At 48.1% G+C, this 24,522-nt stretch overlaps 8 protein-coding genes across 8 annotated transcripts; 3 read left to right on the forward strand and 5 right to left on the reverse strand.

The window, feature by feature from the left end:
• Positions 1-763: 763 nt before the first annotated feature.
• On the reverse strand, positions 764-4,961 carry BDW43DRAFT_297779 (spindle poison sensitivity protein Scp3; the record flags this gene model as incomplete). Its single annotated transcript, XM_032044449.1, has 7 exons — positions 764-2,137; positions 3,898-4,307; positions 4,406-4,468; positions 4,531-4,573; positions 4,629-4,641; positions 4,818-4,869; positions 4,919-4,961. The coding sequence occupies 7 exons, from the start codon at positions 4,959-4,961 to the stop codon at positions 764-766; spliced, it is 1,998 nt and encodes a 665-aa protein (XP_031903569.1).
• A 131-nt stretch (positions 4,962-5,092) lies between these two features.
• On the reverse strand, positions 5,093-8,028 carry BDW43DRAFT_265801 (putative chitin synthase activator (Chs3)). The gene is made up of 4 exons (XM_032040811.1): positions 7,093-8,028; positions 6,915-7,034; positions 5,616-6,857; positions 5,093-5,554 (listed from the first exon to the last, which is right to left on the reverse strand). The coding sequence occupies exons 1-4, from the start codon at positions 7,822-7,824 to the stop codon at positions 5,543-5,545; spliced, it is 2,106 nt and encodes a 701-aa protein (XP_031903570.1). The 5' UTR covers positions 7,825-8,028; the 3' UTR covers positions 5,093-5,542.
• A 1,113-nt stretch (positions 8,029-9,141) lies between these two features.
• Positions 9,142-12,547, forward strand: chl1 (DNA helicase). The gene is made up of 9 exons (XM_032040812.1): positions 9,142-9,205; positions 9,291-9,590; positions 9,647-9,651; positions 9,805-9,895; positions 9,950-10,116; positions 10,173-10,814; positions 10,867-11,532; positions 11,587-11,757; positions 11,821-12,547. The coding sequence occupies exons 2-9, from the start codon at positions 9,467-9,469 to the stop codon at positions 12,532-12,534; spliced, it is 2,580 nt and encodes an 859-aa protein (XP_031903571.1). The 5' UTR covers positions 9,142-9,205; positions 9,291-9,466; the 3' UTR covers positions 12,535-12,547.
• A 159-nt stretch (positions 12,548-12,706) lies between these two features.
• On the forward strand, positions 12,707-13,989 carry BDW43DRAFT_265822 (60S ribosomal protein uL15). The gene is made up of 3 exons (XM_032040813.1): positions 12,707-12,847; positions 13,002-13,200; positions 13,400-13,989. The coding sequence occupies exons 1-3, from the start codon at positions 12,816-12,818 to the stop codon at positions 13,616-13,618; spliced, it is 450 nt and encodes a 149-aa protein (XP_031903572.1). The 5' UTR covers positions 12,707-12,815; the 3' UTR covers positions 13,619-13,989.
• BDW43DRAFT_265826 (uncharacterized protein) lies at positions 13,981-15,468 on the reverse strand. Its single transcript, XM_032040814.1, has 2 exons — positions 14,961-15,468; positions 13,981-14,902 (listed from the first exon to the last, which is right to left on the reverse strand). The coding sequence occupies exons 1-2, from the start codon at positions 15,367-15,369 to the stop codon at positions 14,181-14,183; spliced, it is 1,131 nt and encodes a 376-aa protein (XP_031903573.1). The 5' UTR covers positions 15,370-15,468; the 3' UTR covers positions 13,981-14,180.
• Positions 15,469-15,623: 155 nt separating this feature from the next.
• On the forward strand, positions 15,624-21,556 carry pld3 (phospholipase D; the record flags this gene model as incomplete). The annotated part of the gene is made up of 17 exons (XM_032040815.1): positions 15,624-16,653; positions 16,801-18,872; positions 18,906-19,026; positions 19,066-19,158; positions 19,189-19,310; positions 19,344-19,470; positions 19,507-19,942; positions 19,976-20,134; positions 20,168-20,225; positions 20,256-20,347; positions 20,378-20,434; positions 20,468-20,788; positions 20,819-21,001; positions 21,050-21,055; positions 21,089-21,243; positions 21,286-21,425; positions 21,487-21,556. The coding sequence occupies exons 1-17, from the start codon at positions 16,060-16,062 to the stop codon at positions 21,554-21,556; spliced, it is 4,806 nt and encodes a 1,601-aa protein (XP_031903574.1). The 5' UTR covers positions 15,624-16,059.
• A 226-nt stretch (positions 21,557-21,782) lies between these two features.
• Positions 21,783-23,900, reverse strand: BDW43DRAFT_223174 (uncharacterized protein). Its single transcript, XM_032039429.1, has 2 exons — positions 23,714-23,900; positions 21,783-23,512 (listed from the first exon to the last, which is right to left on the reverse strand). The coding sequence occupies exons 1-2, from the start codon at positions 23,793-23,795 to the stop codon at positions 22,113-22,115; spliced, it is 1,482 nt and encodes a 493-aa protein (XP_031903575.1). The 5' UTR covers positions 23,796-23,900; the 3' UTR covers positions 21,783-22,112.
• Positions 23,901-24,314, reverse strand: BDW43DRAFT_223173 (uncharacterized protein). The gene has a single exon (XM_032039428.1). It carries the CDS (start codon positions 24,280-24,282, stop codon positions 24,007-24,009), a length of 276 nt encoding a protein of 91 aa, XP_031903576.1. The 5' UTR covers positions 24,283-24,314; the 3' UTR covers positions 23,901-24,006.
• Positions 24,315-24,522: the final 208 nt, after the last annotated feature.

Below are 24,522 nucleotides of genomic sequence, written 5' to 3' on the forward strand. Positions count from 1 at the left end.
GTAGATCTCTGGCAAATACTCCGGGTTCAATTGCGCTCCATATAGCCGAAGCGGTACAAGTATTTTGCGAACCCCTTCGCTGACTTCAAACCTGTACTGTCCTGCGCTTAGGGGATGGGAAGGGAAAAAGGATATAGAAGAAACATATAAAGCACATCGTCGACTCGTGAGATAAGTAGTTACATGAGGTGAGAGACTGTAGAAAATGAGAATCGAGGGGGTGAAAAGAGAACAAAAAGGGGGAATGTACACGCATTGACAAGTATCCAAGTAAAATGAAGTGGTAATCTTAACAGCTAGTAAACAGCATTTGTTCCCTTTGGTTCAGAACCCAAATCGTATAATCCTAGAAGGGCCCAGAGGCACAAAGAATAAAATAAACAAGATGAGACTCAACAATAAGATTTTGAGCCTCTTCAATTCTCTGAAACACCATCCACATCCCTTTAAAAAAAGAAATCCAAACTTTGTCTAAGCCAAATAAATGCAAGACGAGAGAAGGCTGTAGTAAAATGCCCAGAGATCGCTTAACTTGGTTGTTCTATGCAAAATGCCTGTCAGATATGGCTGGCATTTGTTATGTTCTTCAGTAATAACTCATGAACGAAGTCGTGGACTGGTGCCAATTTATAATGCTGCTTTTCCTTGCCCCCTCCGTTGTTGAGCGGTTGGTATTGTTCACCTTGACAGGAGATGATGAGTTCTAATTATTCATTGTCGAAATGGTGGTTATCTCCTGCTTTTGAGCTTCCTTGGGAGCAAATCAGGGCTGAAACTCTGGGTTACTCGTTGGAGTAGTGTCGTCGTCATGGGAATCGGCCTTGCTGGTGCTCCAGGAGGCGCTATTCCGCTTGTTGTTCTCTTCTTCTTCCATGGAGAAAACCAAGTCCCCTTGCTCCTCATCGATTCTGCTGGTACTAACAGGTGACGAGACACTGCGGTCTAGACGGCTACTTGCCCCGACTGACGAATGACGGGCAGCGCCAGGGTGAAGAGACATACCGCTAAGTTGTTGAGAGATCATAGATGTTGGCTGTTGCCGGGAGGGGGTGGAGACAAAGGGTGAGACGTCACCAGAAGTTTGTCGGCTTCCGATGGGGCCAAGGCTGGGACTCGTACCGAAGTTTAATGAAGACTCACGGAGGGGAGATCCGACTTGTGGGAGCGAGGTACCATGCGCATCTTCCTCCTTCTTCTGTCGTTGCTTGGCAAACAAAGCACCAAACCTGGACGGACTGGATGCTAGAGGGGAACCGACTTTCGATAGACTAGTGCCGGTCATACCAAGTCCACTGAGATCACGATGGCTTGAACTGAGTTCATAGTCTGTACGCGAAAGACGTCGTAGCCTCTCCTGCGGCGTGAGCACATCGTCATGCAAGTTAATCGGCAGGTAGTCCTCCTCCATCGGAAAATTGCTGTCATCCCAGTCATCCAAGGCGGTAAGCCGCGGTACACTCGCGGAGAGCATGCGTGGTTTCACCGACCGCTGAGAGTGTAAAAATCGAGGTCCGGGGCCATCCTCAGGTATCGCAGGTGGGGAAGACCCCATGAACGAAGAAGGCTTCCTTAGATCTGATCCATACGCGGTATCGCGGAGACTCCGGAGAGCATCAGGGGGGGCGCCGGTTCTTTGTGCCGGCGGAGATAGTTCCAGCCCGAACTTCGACGGCATGGAAGCGGCTACCGGTCCATAACGGGCGGCGTGCGAAATTCCTTGGCTATCAAAGGAGGCAGGAAGAGGTGCATCAAGTGCAGTTAAATGGCGGTGATTCGGAGACATCGGAAATCGTATATCATCAACCGGGGATCCATACTTAGAACCGGCGTCTGAAGCCAGGCCTGCGTCAATTGTGGGAATAACATCGTACGGTTGTTGTGGAGAATGTAAAGTAGCGTAATCCTCTTGAGATTGAACTTGAGGCCCATATCGGGTCTCGTGTCCGTTCATCCGCTGTTGCGAGAGGACGGAATTCGTCAAAGCTGAATCCTGATTTACGTACGCTTGCGGATTGACGCGGCCACCCAGGTTGAGATGGCTGCCACCCATGCCCATTCCTGGGTTGGGCCGATTAACCCGTCGTCCATCGGGAAGAATATGCGCCAGCGCACATTTGGCTCCGAACTTGCAGTTACCCTAGAATGATGACGAATGTAGTCAGCCCGTATTTATTCGCTAGTGAAAAAAATAGCGGACAACCGGTGATCTTAGGCACTGGATTGTCCAAAGTGCCTTCTATGGATTCATACCTTAGTGAAGTATTTACATGGCGCATAGTCAATCGCAGCATCGGTAGAATGTAAGAAAGGACAGGCAGGTCCAGCCTGGCAAGCTCCCTGACGAAAGAATTTGCACGGAACGTGCTTGGTATCTATTATCCGTCACAAGTAGGTCAACACTGGTTTCGCTTCGCAGGGGAAAAGATCCACATGGGGATGTTGAGCTTCTTCATGAGCTCAATAGGTATGGGGTAAAGAATCTTACTGCTTTGATTGGGAGGACTGCGGGCAGCCATGTCGAAGCCTGAAAGATTGCGAGAATGGCCGTTCTGGAGAGTTCCAGAGGGAACTGGAAGAGGGGCACGATTTTTCATTTCGCCTGAAAGGCGAATATGGTCACGAGAGGTGTGGGAAGGTGGATGTTGAGGAGGGGGGAGTTGCGAGAAGCCGACACTTGCATGGCCGAGAAAAAGAGAAGGCGGACTACTGACCTCAACGCCCACAAAATCCGGAGGGGTTTACTTTATCGGGTGGGGTGGAGATACTAAGGCAAAATGGCACTAAAGAATCGTAGTGAATTGGAAAGGGTACCTTTTTTTTTGTTCCCTTTTCTCTTCTTTCTCTTGAGATCAAGTATGGCAGGATAATAAGTGAATGAGAACGGTTGGAAACAAACCCATGGAAAAAAGAGAGACAAAGAGGAGTGTTGTTATCTTGGTCATCCTCGGCCTCGAGGGCAAAAATCCAAGCCAGGGTTCTGGATCCAAAAGTCACGTAGTACTCTCAACGACGACAACGATGGTAATAACAATACTCCAAGAGAATGAGAATAACTTAAATAATCAATTTGACTGATTATCCGTTAGCCATGCCAAATCTCGTCCTACCAGTATAACCTAAATCTTTGTGCTCAATATCGTCGGTAGGTGGCGGAGATGTGTCCATTAATAGATATATTGTACTAAGTAATATCCATGGCTCTTTGATCACCACAATAATTCTTCTTATTACCATTCGATAATATGTTTTTGTATGTATGTTTAAACTCCTGGGAATAACCGTACTATGGCGCAAGAAGACAACCCCTACTGTATAACTATAAGAAGGTAGATGAGGATAGAGGCTACACTTTTCAATATACGGAGAGAAGGACAAGAATGAAAAAGAGTACAACATCTTTCTCCCTCACGCATAATCAAGATACCATTACCTCTCTTTTATTCTCCACCTCGATCAGTCACCATCTCCTATTCCAATTTGGTAAGGAAAAGGCGTTATGAGACACCACTTCAGTAATATATGAGGAGAGTTGGTGGTTTATGGTGACATGCATCAACTTCGGCCTTAAGAGATTGCGCGAGAGGCCATCGATCATACACACCTCTTGTCCCCACGTAATGTGAGTATTTCGCAGAGTCGGTCACGCTCATATTGTAGATATTTGCATCGGCGATGTCCATCTGTACAACGGGATGGATGACCATTCTAAAGCAAGCTAAAACCATACTATAGAAAAGTAAGTGACAAGGAGGAGAGCCATCAATATTCCAGCTCCATCCTTACTACGCATGTAATCATTGTGATCAGCTGTGGAGAGGGATTCCTTCTAGCCCCAAGAATTCCTGTTTGTTACCGTGAGCAGTTTGGATGAGAATGGTCAATCAGGGATTGAAATACCCAAAACTCCTCTTGGCTCATTCCTTCTGCCACCACACTCAAGCATCTTCTCCATAAATCGTGACAGATACGCCTCCGAACATTGACCCGTTTCTGCCAATGTTTCCATTCTCTCTCGGTCTCAGTTTGGTCTTCCTTTTCCACATGCACCGCGTTAGTCCTCCGGGTTTGAGCCAAATTTGCAATGGCAGTCTCCTTTTCCTGCTTAAGATGGTTGATATTCTGCCGGATGTCAGAGGTTAATGGTGTTGTACAAAGTGTCGTTAACTCTGCTCGTGTTGCTTTTGCATAAGCTTTGAGGCCAGTAAGTTGCTCCTGCAGCTGTTGAGTCTTATCTTCCAGGAGTATGACCGTTTCCAACGTGGCTTCATTGGACACTTTCTGTAGGGCATGGTAAACCACTTGTTTTCCTAGTCTCATATTAGCGCTAGTACTCCGTGATCTATAATCCTTCCCCCACCTCACGTCCCAAAGGTGATATAATGCAATGCACACATGATTCACTTACCGGATATCCTTCCTTCAATTTCTTTATTTTGATGTAGCTCTCGCAACGCCTTTACCGCATGTGCTTTAGAGGCCGCGTTATCAAAAAGCCTATTGAGGCCTGAACTGAATATGGGAATTGCTCACACTTGGTGACTTTATTGTGCAAATTTGCTGAAACATCTGTGGCCTATATGGCATCAGTCATAAGACCTCATTTAATAGATCTCTTTGAGGCTACAAACCGAATAGGGACGACTGCTCTCCTAGGTCAGCCACCTCACCACAAAAAAGGGAGACACGAGCGTGGTTCTAGGGCGCTAGTAGACCCTTACTTCTGCTTTCCTAGAACTCCCAAGAGTAATCAGGTCAGTCTGACAACCTTACTACATACTAGTTAAAAGGCTATATGCTTAGAACATAAGGGATAAAACAGTCTCTTACGGAGATAGTCCAGAATCAAACTAAGCCCATCATTGGCAGCTTCTAGGGATTAGAGATCCGCCGAATCTTAGCCCTCGAATGACAAACTCACGGGCGCTGCTTGGCATCTTCTCATTTAGTCCCGCCTGTCTCATCTTGAGGGTGAGAAGCCCACTGCGTAGTCGTGAATAATGGTCGAAGAGAAGCGAAGAACGTTGCTGCTACAAGGAATTACCTCAATACACTGTATTACACGCTATTGCATCGAACGTGACTATCACGTGGGCTACAAACAGTGGAATTCTTTACGAGGCATTTTAGTAGTATATGTAGATCGCCTGGAGCTCATAAGAGTATAGAATACATGCTTCGAGTAGAATAGGCAACTGTCAGCCGATCCAACCATCCAAAAATCGAATACCAAAGGATTGTGCTGTATCCGTCAACCAAGATGCTATCTTAAGAAAGCAAGATAAAAATAAAAAAAAAAGGAAGAGGAAGAGAGACGAAGAGGGTGGCAAGTTAGGATTAAGAACGAATATATTGCATGAAACGAAAGGGGGAAAAGGGGGGCGGAGTTCAGCTCGCCAATCACATATTGCCGTTGCCCATATCTTAGATTCTTCCTTTGTTATCTCCAGATAACAAACTGTTTCTCCTTCAACCCTATCCCCGAGAACTGTCCGGATAAGAAACAGGTGGAATACAGCGCCGAGGTTACAACGACTCAAGGGTATCACATGACGATCTATGTTGAGGTCAGTTTCTGCAAGATAACAAGAACGTATCGAGAAGAATGGGAGGCTTACGCAATCATTGTCTTTCTGGGCAGTCGGGACTCCCATTTCCTCAAATGTCTTGGGGCCCTTGCCTGGTAAGCCGCCTTGAGACTTGGCTGGCTGTGCTGCAGGCTTCTGGCTGGCTGAGGCCGACACAGGTGAGGGCTTCGGCGTTGAGGATGCCGAAGGTGCATTTGGCGGCGCCATGGATTCACTACGCTGAGGAAATGTTGCAGAAGAAGGAGAGGCCATTGGCTTTGGGGAGCCTACAGGGCCGCCCTGAGTAGAGATAGGCGTTCTGACGGGTCGTCGATCGGGTGGTGTATTGTCCAACCGGTGGGGACGTCTCGAGTTTGGAGATTCAATCGGTGCGGAGTAGCCAATGTCGAGCTTGGGTGCTGCCGACGTGGGGCTTGCCGGGCCGCTGGTCGTCGGCGTCACAGGGGCAGGAGAGCGATACCCCATCGGCCCAGGCCCATATGAAGCCGCACGGTTATAGTTAGGAGTATTGGAGCGAATGTTCGGATTGATGCCGAATGCTGAGCTTGGCCGTGGGTCAGGCATCGAGTAGCCTGGCGGGTACACTGGCCGAGCTCGGGACGGTGGCCGGTCGGGATATGGAGCACTTGGTGGGGGATTGTCTGAAAGACTCATTCGTGAAGGATCCGGCATTTCAAGATTCTCTGAAACTGATTGGATGGAGTCCTTTCGCTGGTGAGAGCCGTAGCGTGACTTGATCCGAGCAATTGCAACCTGCTCATGGTCCCTTCGGGACAACGTCTTTGAACGTGAGATACTGTCGATTCGACTGGTGGCATCTTTGTTTCCGTTTGCTGCGGCTTTTGCATACCAGCTTCTAGCTTCTTTAATATCGACTTGAACAAAGATACCGACCTCGTAGAAGTATCCCAGCGCAAATTCAGCAGTTGGGAACCCGCTTTGCGCCGCACGCTGAGCGTATGTGAATGCTAGCTCGTCATTTTTCTCAAATACGCCCTCATGTCCACAAAGGAACCATTTACTGATGGCCATTTCTGCTTCAGGCTCTCCTTGCCGTGCAGCCAATGCGTTGTAATGCAGAGATAACGCGGGGTTAAAGTCGCAGCCAAGTTGGCATAGTTCATATGCGGCACCTATCTTGACTTGTGCTTTAGCAAATCCGTGGTACGCAGCTTTTTCGATATTAACGCGAGCGGCATTGAGATCAAGAGGAAGAAAATTCTCCGGAACGCTCACTTGGGGCAGCTCCCGCGCCAGAAGCATGCCATAAACCTGCAAGAGCCCATGTTAGATCAGTACGTGCGAATAAACTTTTAGGGAAATACGCACATAGGCACCCTGAGGCGCATTCTCGTCGCAGGATTGCGCAGCGAGCTGGATATAATCAAGACCGGTTTGATAGTCTTGACGCTGCCCATGCTGGCCAAGCAAGATCATCATTCCCAAACGCTGTCAATCCAAGCGGTTAGCGTACGCCGTCACGATTGGTAGTGGTGAAGAAGCATACGTAGAAAGAGGCAGAATCCGCAAGAGCAACGCCTTTTTCGTAATGTCGGATGGCCTTTTCGGGCTCACCGGAACTCTCGAACTGCATCCCCATGCGATACTCAGCCCTGGCATACCCTTTCTCCGCAGCTCTCGAGTAAGATCTGAATGCTTCCTTCTTATCGACGCGATACCCGAATTTACCAAACTCCAGCCACATGCCTTTTATGAACTCAGCCTTAGGGTGGTGTTGATCGGCTAAGAAATTAACGATGTTCATCGCGTCGACCTTCAACTGATGCTCCACTTGCGGGGTTTGGGGACGTGGAGGCTGAATTAGAGAAAGACGAGCTTCATTCTGCATAGCGACCTCGACATAAGCCAGGGAGTCTTGGGCCCAAGCCAATTGCATTTCGGGATCATTGGAGGAAAGTACTGCCATCCGAGCCCTCTCCAAACTCGCTTCTCTCTGCTCATCAGTAGGAGGCACATTTGGTGGAGGGTTGCGCAGGACAGGGAACGCCGAAAAATTAGGAGGTTCCATGGTATCGTAGACTGCCGACTGTTCATAGTGAGTACTGTCGTCGTAGCCGGCAGTAATAGGCTGTCCCTGGACTACGGCGGCAGAGGAAGTCCGCTCGGGGAAATGAGACCGATCATATTGTACAGGAGCATATTGAATGCGATGGGGAGATCGGGCTTCATGTTCGAGGTGGGCAATATTGTCCTGCATCGTCTCCGGAACTTCAGGCATAACTCTGCTGGTGGGACAAGAGATCTCCGATTAGCAACACACTCATCCACGGAAGGAAAAGTCGAAAAGGCAGGTGTGGGAATAGTAGACTTTCTTTCTTTTTTTCTTTTCTTTTCTTTTTCCCCCCCCTTTTTTGTTCTTTTTTTTTAAAAAAAATTTTTTTAACAAGTGGGATGGGGCGGTCGCACCTTTGGGGAGAAGGGGATATGACTTCTGGCATGTAAAAGTCGTCCTGACCCCCTGGATACCATGTAGCACCCAGCCTTGGCTGACCGCGACCTTGCGGTGGTCTATTCATTGTAGGCGTCTTTCCTCCTTATTGTTATAATTTCCTATTTTTTTTTTTAACCCCTCCTTATTACTCCAGACTATTGAGCTGCTCTGTTTCGTTCTTGTCCTTCGTTACCTTGTCAATTAATTTGGGTTTGCGAGTCAGACTAGAGCTAATGATACGATTAGGCTCTTCAGGCTCAACGGTTCTTCGATACGTAAAAAAGGAGACAAAGAGAGAGCGCGCGTGACAAAGAAGAGAAAGAGGGCCAGGTGGGGGGAGTTTTATTGCCGAAGGACCTGACAAGACTGAGACTTCGCTAGATATACACAACACGTTGGAAGAACTATAAGGGACTTGCAGAAGAGATGGATAATTACCTAGAAATCCACTGAATGATAAGTTATCAGCCAGTGAGAGCTGTCTCACTAAGGAGTGAAACTGAAAGGATGGGGGAACGGAGAAGTGTAGTATGGGATGAGTGGGGTATGAGAGTTGATAATTACTGTTGTTTTTCTTTCTAATTTCTTTTTTTACTCCGTGAACCACATCCCCATTTCTCTCTCACTCTAGTATTATCTGCACCCTCCTCCCAAGGCAAATAAGTAATCATGGGAAATATATTACTATTTGTAAGGTAACTAAATATTTTATTCTCTAGCTTTTTTACTGAGTATGAACGAAGAGAAATGGAGAAAGCGCCTAGTCAACTGACAACGCTACTGACTCTGAAACTAATTATAGATTTATATGACAAAAAATAACAAACAGTTGAGGTACTGTTACCGCCTTCTCTATTAAGCAGGATCCATGGCAGTTGACTGAGCGAGTTGTAGCCAGTAGTACTATGCCTGTCAGGTAGTTGTAGGTGAGCTGGGGTCCCCTTTTAGGGTGGTTACAGGTCGGTCGACCTCCTTAAAAGTTCCAGCGCGCCGAAACTGATTAATAAGCAACAATGGAGTCATGTGATCGACACAGGACCGACGGCCTTAAAAATATTTTTCATCACGCGGGACCTTTTTCAAGGCCTTCCATTACCAGCCAACACCAACAAGTGGTTGATTCAGTTAAAATTTCAACGTAGTCAGTGACCCTCCATACTCCGTACAAGTATGTACTGTCCACACTGGAACTTGCTCAGTGCGAATCGCCCAACAAGGAAGGCGGTAACAATACGAAATACTGATACATACAGTACTACATACTTAAAGTTCTTCGCTCCACCACCGGCCGGCCTTTGCATTATCATTATCTGCTCGAGGCCCCTTCCCCCCCTTTTCGATTATTCGATGATAGGAGATTAGCACAATGCACCTGTACTTATCTTGAACCACCGATCTACAACGTATAAAGCGTGTGACTTTAGGAATCATGGAGCTCCAGGCAGACGATTTCCATCACCCTTTTTCGCCGTACGACATTCAGCTCCAGTTCATGCGGGCCCTATACACTTGTATCGAAAAGGGTAATGTGGCTGTGTTTGAGTCTCCTACTGGTAAGTTGGCCTTCGCTCGAAGTCAGATTTCGTTCGTCTGACATCATTGGCGATAGGCACTGTGAGTTAAAAGTTTGGACCAGTTGTTATTTCTCCTTGCGTTCTTGCTGGATATCTGCCGTAGTAGAAAATAACAAAGTGTAAATTAGCTGAGGGCCCAACTATCACACTGACAAGATGCATTTGCTCGATTGCTGAGACATGTCTGTACTAGGGAAAATCTTTGAGCATAATATGTGGTTCATTGACCTGGCTACGGGATCATAAGCGCAAAGCTTTCCAGGAGACTATCAACAACACTACTTGTTAGACTATCAGTTGGATATCATATGAATGTGATCTAACGTGTAACGTTACAGATGATGACGGGGAACCGGAATGGATGCTGGAGTATGCGAAACGTGAATCCAGTCGCGCTATTTCTGAAAGGAGGAAAAATCTTGAGATACGACTAGCAAATGCAAGACAGGAAGAAGAGAAGCAGAAGGCTACCCTGGAGAGCTCGGACGCACCCCGTAAAAGACAGGTATAGTCACTGCCGATTCCGCCCGTATGATAATTCTTTGCTGAAATACGGCTCAGAAGCTCGGCGTGTCATCTAGAGCTCCAGATGGACTAATTGCAGATGATTTCGCCTTGGATGACTACAATAGTGAAGGCGAAGAGGAAAGCTCTCCGCGGAAACGAGGGAATTATTCCAGTGACCTGTCTGCCGGCACGTTAGAGTTATTGGAGCGTTTCAAACACAATATCTCAAAACGGTCCGAGAAAGATAAAGATGACGGGGATGAGGATGTCAGAATATTCTACTGTTCGAGGACACATTCTCAACTGACACAATTCGCAAGGGAATTGCGGAGAGTCAATATGCCGTCGAGCCTGCCAAAGGATTTTAGCGAAGCCTCCACAGATACGTATGGGCTCGAGGAAGGTATAAAACACTTGTCTCTCGGGTCTCGAAAAAATCTATGTATAAATCCTCGAGTGTTTTCCTTGGAGAATGTAACAGCAATTAATGAACGCTGTTTAGACCTGCAGCAACCAGGTGTTGCTGCAAAACAGAAATGCCCGTTCCTGCCATCAAATGAGAAGGGCACGCAAGTTTTGCAATTTCGAGATCATGCTCTAGCAACAGTTAAAGACATTGAAGATATGGGCAAACTAGGAAAGAACATTGGGATATGCCCCTACTACGCATCTCGCTCAGTCATTCAACACAGTGAGGTAGGCTGTTCACCGAACCTTCAATCGGATACCCGTTGCTAATATGCAGAAGATTGTGACGCTTCCATATCCTCTGCTGCTTCAACGCTCGGCTAGAGAAGCCCTTGACTTATCTGTAAAGGGCCATGTCATTATTATTGACGAGGCTCATAATCTCATGGATGCTATATCCAGCCTCCATTCGGTGACAATCACACTTTCGCAGCTGCAAGCCTCTATATTTCAATTGACAACATACGCACGAAAATTCAAAACTCGATTGAAAGGAAAGAACCGGAACTATGTTGCACAGGTCATCCGACTTGTTGCATCAATTTCTGACCATCTTCGGGCAATTCTCGAAAGAAACCAAGCTCCTGAAGGCCCTGTCCAGCCCTCAGACCTCATGTCTGGGAAAGGCGTTGATCAGATCAACCCCTACAAGTTATGCCGATACTTGCAGGAGAGCAAGTTGGCAAGGAAGGTTGATGGGTATGTTGAATTTTCAAAGGAGCAAGAAGACCGCCAAGCAGGTAGAAAACCTTCTACTCCGGTCTTATTTCATATTCAGAGCTTCCTTCTACCATTGATGAACCCGTCAGCCGAGGGGCAGTTGTTTTATCAAAAGATCCAAGGCGACATCCAGTTAAGATATATGCTTCTTGACCCAATGAATCATTTCCGCGAAATTGTTGACGATGCGAGGGCTGTTATATTAGCTGGCGGAACTATGTCCCCTGTGCGTTTATTTTCATCTATTGCGCCCCTGCCTATGAGCTAACAAAAGCTTCAGATGACCGACTACTTAAACCATTTGTTTTCCTATCTGCCCTCGAGTCGCCTGGACACCTTTAGCTATGGCCATGTCATCCCGCCAGAAAATCTGATCGCACATGTGCTAAATAAGGGAGTTATTGGCACGGAATTTGACTTCACCTTTGATACACGGGATTCGGAGAGAATGGTACGGATATTAGAGCCCGAAAATCTCTTCTGTTTCCACTATCTAACATACATGCGTACACAGATAATTGACCTGGGACGAACAATGGCCGCCCTATGCCAGGTTATCCCAGACGGTGTCGTTGCTTTTTTCCCAAGTTATAACTATCTAAGTCAAGTATTGAGTATATGGAAAAGATCCCTTGTAGGAGAGAAGGCCCAGACAGTCTATAACCTAATCGAGCAGAAAAAGAATATTCTGCATGAGTCACGAGATATGACTATGAGCACCGAGGAGCTTTTGGGAGCATACGCAAATATTGTTAGGTTGGGGAAAGGGGCTTTACTTCTTTCTGTCGTCGGTGGGAAGCTGTCAGAGGGTATCAACTTCTCTGATGAATTAGGAAGAGGTGTCCTGATCGTTGGCCTGCCCTTCCCAAACATACGCAGCGCAGTTTGGCAAGCGAAAGTCCAGTATGTTGAGCACAAGGCTTACAAAGAATGCTCAGGCTCTGAGGCAAGCCGGCAGTTGGCAGCAAAAGCTGCAGGAAAGGATTTCTATGAGAACTCTTGCATGCGGGCAGTTAACCAGTGTATTGGACGAGCTATTAGACATCGCAATGATTACGCTGCCATCATTTTGATAGATAAACGATACGATAAACCCGTCATACAAGGGAAACTGCCCGCTTGGATCAAACAGAGCATGGCGAGCAGTTCCGTTCTGCGGCCAACTGGGGCAACAATAGGAAGTCTTTCAAGGTTTTTTGCGGCACGGAGGGCAAGGCAAATAAAGTAAATGTTCATGAAAAGGAAGACCTTCTTGCTGTATTATGCATATTTTTTCAACAGTAACTATAGCCTGAGGATACGTCCGGAGCCCTAGCACGTGATTAACTATGTGACTATTTGCCAAGAATCGAAGGGTTGACCCTACTTAGGGCAAGCGAAGTTAGCGCACAATCTAGAGCCGCCCTCCCAAGCTTTGATTTCAACATCTGAGCGAGCAGCACACACGACCGCATCCCCCCATCGCCAAACACTCAGACCGGTCTTGTCGAGCACACCACCGTCGACAAGATGCCTACCCGTTTCTCGAAGACAAGGAAATCGTGAGTCGAAAATTTCTTCTTTTATCGCCACGGGTGGTCGAGCGTTCCCGTTTGTCGTGGTGTAATGCGACAAGCAGATGTGTCCGGCTTCGATACGAACACCGTGAAAATGTGAGACCAGATGAAACTAACTTGCATCTCTCTCTTCTTCTAGCCGCGGTCATGTGTCCGCCGGTTACGGTCGTATTGGCAAGCACCGTAAGCACCCCGGTGGTCGTGGTATGGCCGGTGGTCAGCACCACCACCGTACCAATCTCGACAAGTACCACCCCGGTTACTTCGGTAAGGTTGGTATGAGATACTTCCACAAGACCAACCAGCAGTTCTGGAAGCCAGTGATCAACCTCGACAAGGTACGTGGAGCTGCGCATAATTTCCTAGTGTGACGACGAGTGAAGAAATGTTGGCTTGCATGGGGTGTGTGACGTGATGGGGAGATCTAGGATAGGAGGGCTAGATGAGACGCGAATGAATCGGCGAGGCTGAGAGGAGCAAGAAGCTAGCATTGAGTGCGATGAATATTTAACTAACTGGTGAATTGTTGGTTATTAGCTGTGGTCCCTCGTCCCCGCCGAGCAGCGCGAGGCCTATGTGAGTGGCCAGAAGACCGACACTGCTCCCGTTATCGATCTCCTCCCCCTTGGATACTCGAAGGTTCTCGGCAAGGGCCGTATCCCCGAGATCCCCATCGTTGTCCGCGCTAGGTACTTCAGCCGGGATGCTGAGCGGAAGATCAAAGAAGCTGGTGGTGTTGTTGAGTTGGTTGCTTAGATGTGGACTATGGCGCTGTCTAGAGAAGGTTAAGATGCTGCACTGGCTGCGGTCGGTGTAATCGAAGCTCAATTTCTGTCAAGGGAAGAATGACTCGAAAATGGGAGCCGTGGATCAGGCACACAGATCCGTGTATTTACAGAACAAAGGGTTTTTGTTTGTGATGAGCATAACATAGCCTCCGGACACCCTTACGATCTCACTTTCTCACAAAATACCATACGGGAGGATTTCTTTTCGCGTTGTCTAAACCTAAAGCCACTTTTGGCAATACTATCATACTCAACGTAGGCTTACGTTGGAGCCCTATTCCTGGTGGGTTCGCACATCAACCATAATCCCATTCCGGCTCTTCAAGGACAAGGCACTGCTCGGTATCATTTTTGATATTACATTACTCCAATGCTACGTAGATGTGCCATGCCTGCTTGTGGCGGTATCCATGGCTACGATTGTCTCGTTATAGGTGGATGGGCATATGCCAGTATGAGGGCATTAAGCTCAGATGTTATTCAGGATCTCATGGCCTGCCACCGTACGTCTAAACCCTTCACTACCTCATTTATATTTTGAATTCACGGACAGATCCGAGGTTCTTTGAAACATGGCCATTGGCGGCGAGTACGTCGCTGATGAATCGCACAGCTTCATCAACCATCTTGGGGGTCACCTCATGAGCCGCACCCTCGTCGATAACGTCTTCGAAAGTCACCGCGCCATCGGAAAACCAGCCACTCGGCGAAATGGCCTGTTTCAGCCAAGTTAGAAAGGCCTCTCCTCGATGATACGGAACCAATTTATCTAGCCCGCCGGAAAGGTTGAGTATCTTTTTGCCTGCCAAGCAGCGCGTCAACAGTGGCCGCAGGGCCGCCTTCTCTTTCTCTGACGGCTCCCGTAAAGAACCGTTACGCTGAGGTGCGGCATTTGCTTCCATATCCGTATGGCTTAAAAACAGGCTTGCTGGATCATACTTGCGGACAGTATCTAGGAGAGATGCGGGAAACGCCTCAGAGCCTAAGAACTGGGAGCCTTGAGGGTCACTGCTCGTCCATGCTGGGAGTTTTGACAGTTTCGCACGATCTGTCATGAGGTTTACATAGTCGGGACAACCAATAATGACCACACCAGCACTCACACGCGGCTCATGTAGAATGCAGCTCCATGCTGCATGTCCACCCAGGGAAACACCGAGGACGAGATTTTCAGTGATTTCGTGCTCAGAACCGGGAAACACATAGGATGGGAGAAAGTCGATCAAAAGAGAAACATCCCGTGCAGTGCCCTCTAAGTTCCGATTGAGTCAGACTAGGGAATTCTGGCTATGATAGTAGAGAGCACTCACGGATGATAGAGAACATGTCCTGCGCATGTCGAGGGTTTCCCTGTTTCCATGCTTCATTGCCAAGAGGATCGACTAACCGCGTGCCGTGATTTCGCTGATCAAATGAGACAGCGATCAACCCTTTTATACAACGGCTGCTAGAATTGGCTTGACTCGCCTTGATTCGGCTGTTCCAATCCGTGATGGCCGCCGTGGCAATTCCCGTCATGCGTTCTTTATTCGCTAGTCTAGGGTGTAGCAGCCAGAGACACGAGACTTCCGAAGCCTGCGAAGGTAGCTCATTTAAGCCGAACACCGTAGTAAGTATCCCCGCAACCGGATATGTCGTTTGAGAGATAGGCGCCGGGGTCGCGGTGCCAGTGCGGGGTGAAGCATCCAAAGTTTTGAAAGGGTTTGTCATTTTCTTCATCACACGTGGACTATGGAGGGTGTTGTAGAAAAAGATAGATAGAAAGGGAGAAAATATCTAAGAGTCCCAGACGAGAGGAAATGGCAGAAATAAGCTAGGTCGGAATTACTATTTAACTGTCTGTGCGGAGCATGTGGAGGTAGAGTAGTGATCATACCAGGGGCACAGCCAGTGGCTGTTCTTGTTTTTTTCTCGTCAGTCGTATCTCGTGTCTTTAAAAACCTACTTACTACCCAAGTGTCTATGTAAAAGTCGTTCAAAAGATAGGTCTTTTTTCCTTCTTTTTCTTCCCTCCCCCTTTTGCCCTATCTTATTTGTTGTTGGTGTATTCACAAACCATCACAAATGTCCCCATAACCAACGCCCCTTTACTGTACCCAAACTTTCCCATTCCCACCCCAAAGCGGGCCTTCCGTCTACAAGTTGGATTGGGGTTGATTATATGGGTCGGGACTCCACTGCGGCTCGGGACTGTTGGGACTTGAACATCAACTCTCCTTTTGAATTCTAACTCCCTAGCTTGACAGTCCATCCTTAGACTAATTGATCAAGAAAACACAGACCTTGAACAACGTTAGTATGATATTACTATGATTCATATATGGTCGATTCTGATAGGATCATATTGATCCTCGCCCTTGTCCTCCCTCTGACCTCTCCCATTGGGGTACTTTACCCTTGTCACGCACCATGGCTGGCTCTACAGTCTACCCCCCGGCAGCGAATATTCCTGAAGATTCCTCTGATCGACTCGACTCTCAAGATCCAGAGCAACTCTCGCTGGCGAATCGCCCTAACTTGTCCACACCGTTTCCTTCTACTGACGCCAAGCGTTCACCTTCAGACATTTGGGAAAGGAAGGAGGCTGCTGTCGAGGAAGACCAGCAGGAAGCGAACACTATCACAGATGGAACGAAAGATAAACCACTTTCAGTGGAGGCCAGTGGGACATGGGAATCATGGGACGGGTGTCTGGGGGCCAAACCCGCATCTTTGAACGTTCGGCGGCCGAACGAATCGCTTGGCAATCACCAGAAGGCCTTGAGCCAAAAATCACAGGTTTCCCACCCTGGGATGTCGTCGCGGCGCCCAAGCGTTCAGTTTACCGGCGAAGCTGCCGAAAATGACCCCCCCGCAGAGTTTACACGGTCAAGACCTCCTTCCGTCACAGGTGACGATAGCGATGCGGATTTGAGAGGGAAGCAATCAATATTCGGCAAGCTAAAGGCTTTTGCAGCCTCCCCATCTTTTGCCTCTCATTCCCGCTCAGCTAGTGCGGCAACAGTCGGAGATTCTAGGCATGCTAACCATGACCTCGCCACTCCGGGTTCGGAAAGGGGGGAGTTCCGTTTCCCCAACACTCTAGAAGAGGAAGGGAGCGATATCGACGCTGATGCTGAAGAGAGTGCGGGAGAACAACAATCCCGGCAGCGAAAAAAGAAGAAAAAGCAGCTGCGTCGCCGGACGGAAGATGACTCTGCACCTCAAACAGAACCAAACACACCAAAAGTCTCAGGTCGGCCCTCCTTTCACCTACCTAGTTCTTTCGCTCCTTTCGAAAATTATCGGACGAACTTCTTCCCACGGCGAAATAACGGGGACTATGCTCAGCACCGTGAGGGGGTGTCAGAAGACGAGGGCCGTGACCGTCTCAATCGCGATAACGCTTGGAGACGGAGAAGTGTCTGGCTTGCCAACACTCGTGGGTTTAGCTATGGGGGACGGCAGGTAGATCCACAAACAAACCAGGATGACAGACGCCCTAGCAACCTGAGGCGATTTACTGGCCTGGCAGCCCCGTCAGAAAATACAGAAAGCCTTGGCGCGCCCTGGAAGCGCCATCGAGCCGAGCGTGGCTCCAGCCTGAGTGCTCAAAGATGGCGACAGATTAAGGCTGGTTTGAAGTTAATTGGACAGCGGCGCAAGGTCGACAACACCGTTGATCATGCAAAGTCAGCCGAACTGCTAGCCGAGCTGACCTCGGGGGTACCTGCGGCCCTCATTCTGGCCAGCATGTTTCAACGCGATGAGCATGGCAGTAAACGCATTCCGATCCTTCTTGAGCAGCTCAAGGTTCGAGTAACGGACAGTAAGATTGATTCCCATTCCGGAGACCGCCACCTTGTCTTCAGAATTGAACTTGAGTATGGAAGTGGTATGACTCGGATGAAATGGATCATTTATCGAACACTAAGAGATTTCGCCAATCTTCATCTAAAATACAAATTACACTTTGGAACGCAAAAGTATATCCAACTGCGAAATACTGAAGGTGCACAGAATCTTCCCCGCTTCCCTCGAAGTGCATTCCCTTATTTGCGAGGAGTTCGGGGCTTAGAAAGTGATATGGAGGACGAAGAAGATGACGGTGGGTACGAAACTGCAGCTGAGGTGACAAGTGGCAACGAGAGAGCTGCGAAGAAGCAGCAAACCCGACGGCGATCATCCGGTAATATATCCCGGCGACAGTCGTCTATAACGAACCCAGACGCAGAGAATGCTGCTGGAGCCACAGCGGAAGGCGGCCCGACCAAAAAAGAAACCTACCCGGAAAGACAAAGAAAAAAACTTGAATCATATCTACAAAAGCTGATTCGGTTCCTCATCTTTAAACCCGATAGCAATCGTCTATGTAAATTCTTGGAACTATCTGCATTAGGCGTGCGCCTTGCTGCTGAAGGGAGCTATCATGGCAAGGAAGGGTATCTGATTATACAATCCTCGAAAGGCCTAGACTTCCGGAGGGCCTTGACTCCTGCGATGGTAAAGAATCGGCATTCACCAAAGTGGTTCCTTGTCAGGCATAGCTACGTTGTTTGTGTCGATTCTCCCGAAGCGATGAATATCTATGATGTATTTTTGATAGACCCTTTCTTCAAGCTCCAAACACAGAAGATGAGTCTACGAAACCAGAAAGCGAAGGAGCTTGCAAAATCAGCAAAGGAGTCAGCTAGGCACCCACAGCATCACACGCTAAGACTTGAGAATTCAGAGCGGAAACTCAAGCTATTGGCGAGAAACGAGCGCCAACTGCATCAGTTTGAAGATTCTATTCGGTTCATGGTCAACAATACCCCTTGGGCAAGGCCAAACAGGTTTGACAGTTTTGCTCCGGTGCGTCACCATTGTTTTGCCCAGTGGCTAGTTGATGCTCGGGATCATATGTGGATGGTGTCACGGGCGATCAATCAGGCCAAGGATGTCATATACATACATGACTGGTGGCTTAGTCCGGAGCTCTACATGCGACGACCAGCTGCAATTAGTCAGAAGTGGCGCTTAGATCGCCTGCTCCAGCGAAAGGCACGCGAAGGCGTCAAGATCTTCGTCATCATGTATCGAAATATCAACTCTGCCATCCCAATTGATTCAGAATACTCAAAGTTCTCTCTTCTTGACCTGCATCCCAATATCTTCGTGCAAAGATCTCCCAATCAATTTCGGCAAAATACTTTCTTTTGGGCACACCATGAGAAATTGTGCATAATAGATCACACGTTGGCGTTTGTGGGGGGAATTGACCTATGTTTTGGAAGATGGGATACGCCTCAACATCTTCTCACCGATGATAAACCAACAGGGTTCGAGACCTCAGATGGACCCAAAGACGCTGACCACTGTCAGCTTTGGCCTGGTAAGGACTATTCGAACCCACGAGTTCAGGACTTTTATGATTTGGATAAACCGTACGAAGAGATGTATGATCGAAACGTCATTCCTAGGATGCCCTGGCATGATATATCAATGCATGTTGTCGGTCAACCGGCCCGGGATCTCACTCGCCATTTTGTCCAACGATGGAACTACATTCTACGCCAGCGAAAGCCAACTCGGCCAACCCCATTTCTGCTTCCTCCACCTGATTTTGACACTGCAGATCTGGAAGCTCTTGGCCTAGATGGGACATGCGAAGTCCAGATCTTACGGTCGAGTAGCGCATGGTCCACTGGCACCTCGGACATCACGGAACACAGCATCATGAATGCCTATGTTAAGTTAATCGAAGAATCGGATCATTTTGTCTATATCGAAAATCAATTTTTTGTAAGTACCTGTGAAATAGACGGCAGGAAAATCGAAAATTTGATTGGCGATGCTCTGGTGGAGCGGATTATCCGGGCGGCGAAGAATAAAGAGGCATGGCGTGCCGTCATCGTTATTCCACTGATACCAGGATTCCAAAACACGGTAGACAGTGAGGGTGGGACAAGTGTCCGTCTGATTATGATGTGTCAGTACCGCAGCATCTGTCGAGGGGAGACGTCTATCTTTGGTCGACTTCGAGCTTTGGGTATTGAACCTGAGGATTATATTCAATTTTTCAGCTTGCGGGCTTGGGGCAAGATCGGCCCTCAGAAGCAGCTTGTTACTGAGCAGCTTTACATACATGCTAAATGCATGATTGTTGACGATCGAGCAGCAATCATCGGGTCTGCAAACATCAACGAACGGTCTATGTTGGGATCGCGAGACTCAGAAGTAGCGGCTGTTGTGCGTGACACTGACATGACCTGGTCCACCATGAATGGACGTCCTTATCTCGTTGGACGGTTCCCCCACACTCTGCGGATGCGTCTCATGAGAGAGCATCTTGGAATTGATGTAGATGAGCTAATGGAGCATTCCATGGCAACAGAAGAAGAACTACGAAGAATTCAGATTGCCGAGGAAGGCTCCAAGTCGCCGGGGGATCGTGAGAGACCCGATCCTGAGTCACTGATGTTGGAGAAACAAGACGAGAGAGACATGATCGAGCGTCGGCACCGTATACAGGATGAATTTCTCTCGCGATCTGAAGACATGCATAGTTTCAATCATGATGTCGACTGGGAGCAGGGTAATAACCCAAACCTAAAGTCAAACAGAAAGCTTACCGCAGATGCAAGAGTGACAGCCAATCCCGAACACAAGAAAGACGTGGATGGTCTTGGGCCTGATCATCTTAGCGCTGCTTTGCAAGCCGGCTTAGGAGACGCTCGTGATTCTCAACTCGTAAACGACAAGATAGAGGTCTTGATCTCCCCGATTGCGAGCGAGGGCAAGGGTACTGTCCAGCAACCGAGACGTTCCCCACAACAAAACACCAACGGGGACAAAGAAACAAAGAAAGCACCATGCATCTTACCAGATAATGCCAGTGAACGAGATTCGGTTGTTGAGGGACTACCGGCTGCTCGTCATCCAGTCTTACTAGGACATGAGACCGAGAGCAGTGGCAATGATGCTTTCCCGACATCTAAGGATAAATTTGACATGTCAAAATATCCACACCCCCTAAGCCCAGACATGAAGCATATCTTCATTGATAAAGACTGCATGAGGGATCCGGTGATCGACGTGTTCTACCTGGATACCTGGCACGCCGTTGCCGACAAAAATACAAAGCTGTACCGGAGCGTTTTCCGTTGCATGCCTGACAGTGAAGTGAAGTCCTGGAAAGAGTATAAAGAATACGCTGATTATGGGGAACGTTTCGCTGAAATGCAGAACCAACACAGTGCTAAAGCATTTCGCCAGGCTAATGCTAGGCAAACTGGGCCGCCTGGGACCGGTGCCAGTTTGACTACAGGTGGTCTCACTACCAAGTCCCATTTATTGGCTGCCGCTCAAAACGCCGAGGGGCCAACGATGGGTCAGAAGTCCATATCATCATCCACTGAGAAGGCTGACCACCGACAAGTTGAAGGTGCTCAGGACCTGAATGACCGCACACAGTCAGATTTGGTACAACAGGAAAAGCGACCTTCTAAAGATGAAAAAACTGGGTCGAGAGCGGTAGATGTGTCATCATCTGGAAACTTACAAAACGGGCAATACGACGAAAATGGCTCGTCCGGAGAAGACCATGAGAAACAGCTTTCAGATCCTCCTGTTGTTGATTATTCAGAGGCTCTGAACCGAAATGCTACGGCCCAGTCACGACGACGACGCCGAAGAGCCACGACTCTTGGCTCGAAACGAGAGCTCTATGCATCGGATGAAGTGATGGACAAACAACGAGCGGAGGACCTGCTGAACCAGGTCCAAGGACATTTGATTCTTTGGCCTTATGACTGGTCAGTCAACCATTTGATTACATTATAGATTATGATCCCTTGTGCTAACTGCCTTAATTAGGCTCGAGAAGGAAGAACAAGGTGGTAATTGGCTGTACACACTGGACCAACTTTCGCCCTTGGAGATTTAGTAAGTTATCCTACTCCCCTTATTCGAAGTCTCGGACAAGTTGCTGATTATTGTGCAGTAATTGATCTACTACATAATCCGCTATTCATTCACTGTGTCTTTTCACTGTGTCTACTGCTCTTCATGGGTCTCGAACTGAGATTAGAAGCAGGGGCCTTCAGTCCCCATGCTCTGCTCTGCAGCCTTGCTTTCTCCTTTCTCTCCCCTCACCGTCAGTATGTGCTTCTCTAGTACTTCGTACATATGTTGGTTTCGCTGCCTTCCTCTTTCTCCGACCAGATTTCCCCTGTTCCTTCGGTTTGTTCTCTTTTAATTTGCCGTCTCTTCTTTATTCCTAATACGTCTTCTGCATAGCGGCCGCTCTTTCTTTCCCCTTCTTTTCATTCCTTCTGGTTCACAGGAACGTTCTAATTTCTGTTGCAAATGCTGGGGATTTCCAGTACTGTCAATGAACATGAGCCGAAGGAAATATCTCAAGCAGTGTGAATTCCATATGATATAGTACAATAGGATGGTTTTTGTTTAGATCCAGTTATGTATCATGGCAATGCAGTACCCTACTTTTCAAGTATTGATAGTCGACCCTCATGTGTGTGTGTGGTGTAAAGAGAACCTCTTCCAGCCCAAATAATTTGCGCTCGCGCCTTGCCAAAGTCATCAAAATTTGCCTGTAGAGCTGAGGCCAGAAGGCTGTTTATCGAACCATCACGTTTCCACGCACCGAGGCACACGCTGAGACTGTCGTACGCGCGTGCAAAGACATATTGGAGTTCACGAGTACGAGAACATGCACGGCCGATATCATTCATGTAATTGGCAGGATCCTGTAGGCATAATCTTGAGGCTGCGGTTAAGTTGCCCTTGGCGGTCGCCGTTCTTTTCTGGTTAACAAGTGCACGCTGACCGCGAAGGTGGGCCGGCAAGTACTCTGCGTCGTAAGTTCGGACTATATCTTTCACAGTATCTTCATTGAAAAAGCTCGGTGGATCCACGGAAACACCGGTTCTTGTCAGATCGACCCCAGAGCCGTGCACATTTAAAAAGGCAAGGAGCTGTTCCCCTAGGCTCCCTGGGCCCTGAAATCGGCCGTGGTTCATTTTCAAAAATGCCACAAGAAGCATCACGAGCGTATCAGGTCCGATAGATGCTTTATGTCTACCGAATAACTCCCGCGCCTCCAAGATCAGACGAGTGACCATGTATAGTGGTCGGATCGCAGGATATTCTGCATAATAGTCGTGTATATATTCAACAGATGATGGTAAGCCTTCACCACAGTGGAGCTGCACTCGCACGCCAGTCTCATGGTGAACGGCAATCAAAATAGAGTTCCGTTTGCCAATCGACTCAACGCGGCCGTTAAACGCTGAACATTGCTCAAGGGTACATTTCACACGACGTAACAGGTTACTATAAAGATCGAGGACCTGTGGCCGTGTCGGACTCGGTTTCCGAACCCTGTCGCTCGATCGGGCTGGATCCGGCACGGGCAGGATGAAGTCCAAACTTGAATGGCTCATTGCGAATCCAGTTCTCCGAGAACCGATCACCAGAGGCGCATAAGGCATAGTATTTGTGAGTGCGCTGGTAACTTCTGAAACAATGAGGTTTATCTTATCCTGCTCTGAAGGTGTTGGTAACAAGTATTCCTCAAGTGCGCGGATCTCCGCATCTAATTGCGAGAGTCCATCAGGCCATTGACGACCTGCGTCCCAGCGATCCATCCATGGAGACTGCACCCGTCGGTCCTGTTCTGCATTGACACTCCATTGTATCCGGCTACGTAGTATATTCCTGGAAGTGATACCGAGATCTTTCCTAAATTTACCCAGACTCCTTGCTGTCCGTGTCGGTAACACAGACGAAACAAGCTGTGCCGCAGTGCCTGGAGATGACGCCTTCTCGGGTGGTTTCAGGGACGAAGCTTCTCGAGCCGGAATTGTACGGCGAGTGGGGTCTGTAGAAGATGTCCGGTCAAATACTTTACGAACTAGACTGGCCCTATTCGAATTTCGATGGGCCTCAAGCGTTCTCTCGAGACTATCTTTGAAGATAGCCCGGTCATTCGAGTAAAGTCGTGTTCCAACAACGACTCGATGACTTGATTGGTTCGGAAGAAACGCGCATTGGCGAAGGACAGAAAAAGAAGAGAGTGTACCAGCCCAGAGGCAGAAGCGCATGGTCGCGCGATTAGCAAGGCAATTGAGGCATTGCGAATGACTGGCAAGGATCCGGGGCATATACCAGACTTGAATCTATGTTGATATGAGAGAGCGGGGAATAGAAAGAAGAGAAGATTCAAGGGCGATGAAATATTCAGGTGAGTTAGTAGAGAAAGACTTGGCAGCTGAGAAAGAGACCATATCACATGACTGATATGCCGTACTATAGTAGTAAGCAGAAGAGCATCCCGTGATTTATTCAGCCCTAGCTCTCTGGAGGTGTGATGGGTTACATAAGCACATGGGCAGGACCATAATTCAATGGCACGTTTATGGTGGCGGGGGAGGAGGGAAAGAGAGAGAAGGGGGGAAGAGAGGGAAAGTACCAAAGGAATGGAAAAAAGGAAAGGAAAGTATCTACGGGTGATATGACGTATATATATACAGTATAGCATAATATATAATAACTTGAACGATTTGGCGGGTGGGGGGAAGAAAAGGAAGGTCGGGATTGAAAAGGAAACAAACCGGTTATCTTTGGGGTTGACATGGATTCATTCATCATTATAGTATCATGCGAATACCAATACTCTCTAATTGTTCCCCCAGGAAATCAAAACCAATAACAATAAGAAAATACTACACTACCAATATCATACCATATAATAAATCGTACCTATTCAGTTCAATAGGTCAAGTAACTAAAGTAGGTAGGTCTAGACGCGTTTTCCGACTCGCCGGCCTGGAACAGTCCGTCCGTTCGTTCTGGCTCCAGTCTTCCCTCTCCCTCTATCTCCTTCTGCGC

Source organism: Aspergillus alliaceus, assembly GCF_009176365.1.
Source record: "Aspergillus alliaceus strain CBS 536.65 unplaced genomic scaffold BDW43scaffold_7, whole genome shotgun sequence".
Classification (NCBI taxonomy): Eukaryota; Fungi; Ascomycota; class Eurotiomycetes; order Eurotiales; family Aspergillaceae; genus Aspergillus; species Aspergillus alliaceus.

Coding starts and splice junctions, on each gene's coding strand:
- BDW43DRAFT_265822 (XM_032040813.1), top strand. CDS start 12,816: ATGCCTACCCGTTTCTCGAAGACAAGGAAATC. Junction 12,848..13,001: donor TTCTCGAAGACAAGGAAATC/GTGAGTCGAAAA, acceptor CTCTTCTTCTAG/CCGCGGTCATGTGTCCGCCG. Junction 13,201..13,399: donor CAGTGATCAACCTCGACAAG/GTACGTGGAGCT, acceptor GTTGGTTATTAG/CTGTGGTCCCTCGTCCCCGC.
- chl1 (XM_032040812.1), top strand. CDS start 9,467: ATGGAGCTCCAGGCAGACGATTTCCATCACCCTTTTTCGCCGTACGAC. Junction 10,815..10,866: donor CAGTCATTCAACACAGTGAG/GTAGGCTGTTCA, acceptor AATATGCAGAAG/ATTGTGACGCTTCCATATCC. Junction 11,758..11,820: donor CACGGGATTCGGAGAGAATG/GTACGGATATTA, acceptor ATGCGTACACAG/ATAATTGACCTGGGACGAAC.
- BDW43DRAFT_265826 (XM_032040814.1), bottom strand. CDS start 15,369: ATGAAGAAAATGACAAACCCTTTCAAAACTTTGGATGCTTCACCCCGC. Junction 14,903..14,960: donor GGACATGTTCTCTATCATCC/GTGAGTGCTCTC, acceptor ATCGGAACTTAG/AGGGCACTGCACGGGATGTT.
- BDW43DRAFT_223174 (XM_032039429.1), bottom strand. CDS start 23,795: ATGCCCCGGATCCTTGCCAGTCATTCGCAATGCCTCAATTGCCTTGCT. Junction 23,513..23,713: donor GCGCTTCTGCCTCTGGGCTG/GTACACTCTCTT, acceptor CATCTTCTACAG/ACCCCACTCGCCGTACAATT.
- BDW43DRAFT_223173 (XM_032039428.1), bottom strand. CDS start 24,282: ATGATGAATGAATCCATGTCAACCCCAAAGATAACCGGTTTGTTTCCT.
- BDW43DRAFT_265801 (XM_032040811.1), bottom strand. CDS start 7,824: ATGCCTGAAGTTCCGGAGACGATGCAGGACAATATTGCCCACCTCGAA. Junction 7,035..7,092: donor CGGATTCTGCCTCTTTCTAC/GTATGCTTCTTC, acceptor TTGGATTGACAG/CGTTTGGGAATGATGATCTT. Junction 6,858..6,914: donor ATGCGCCTCAGGGTGCCTAT/GTGCGTATTTCC, acceptor GGGCTCTTGCAG/GTTTATGGCATGCTTCTGGC.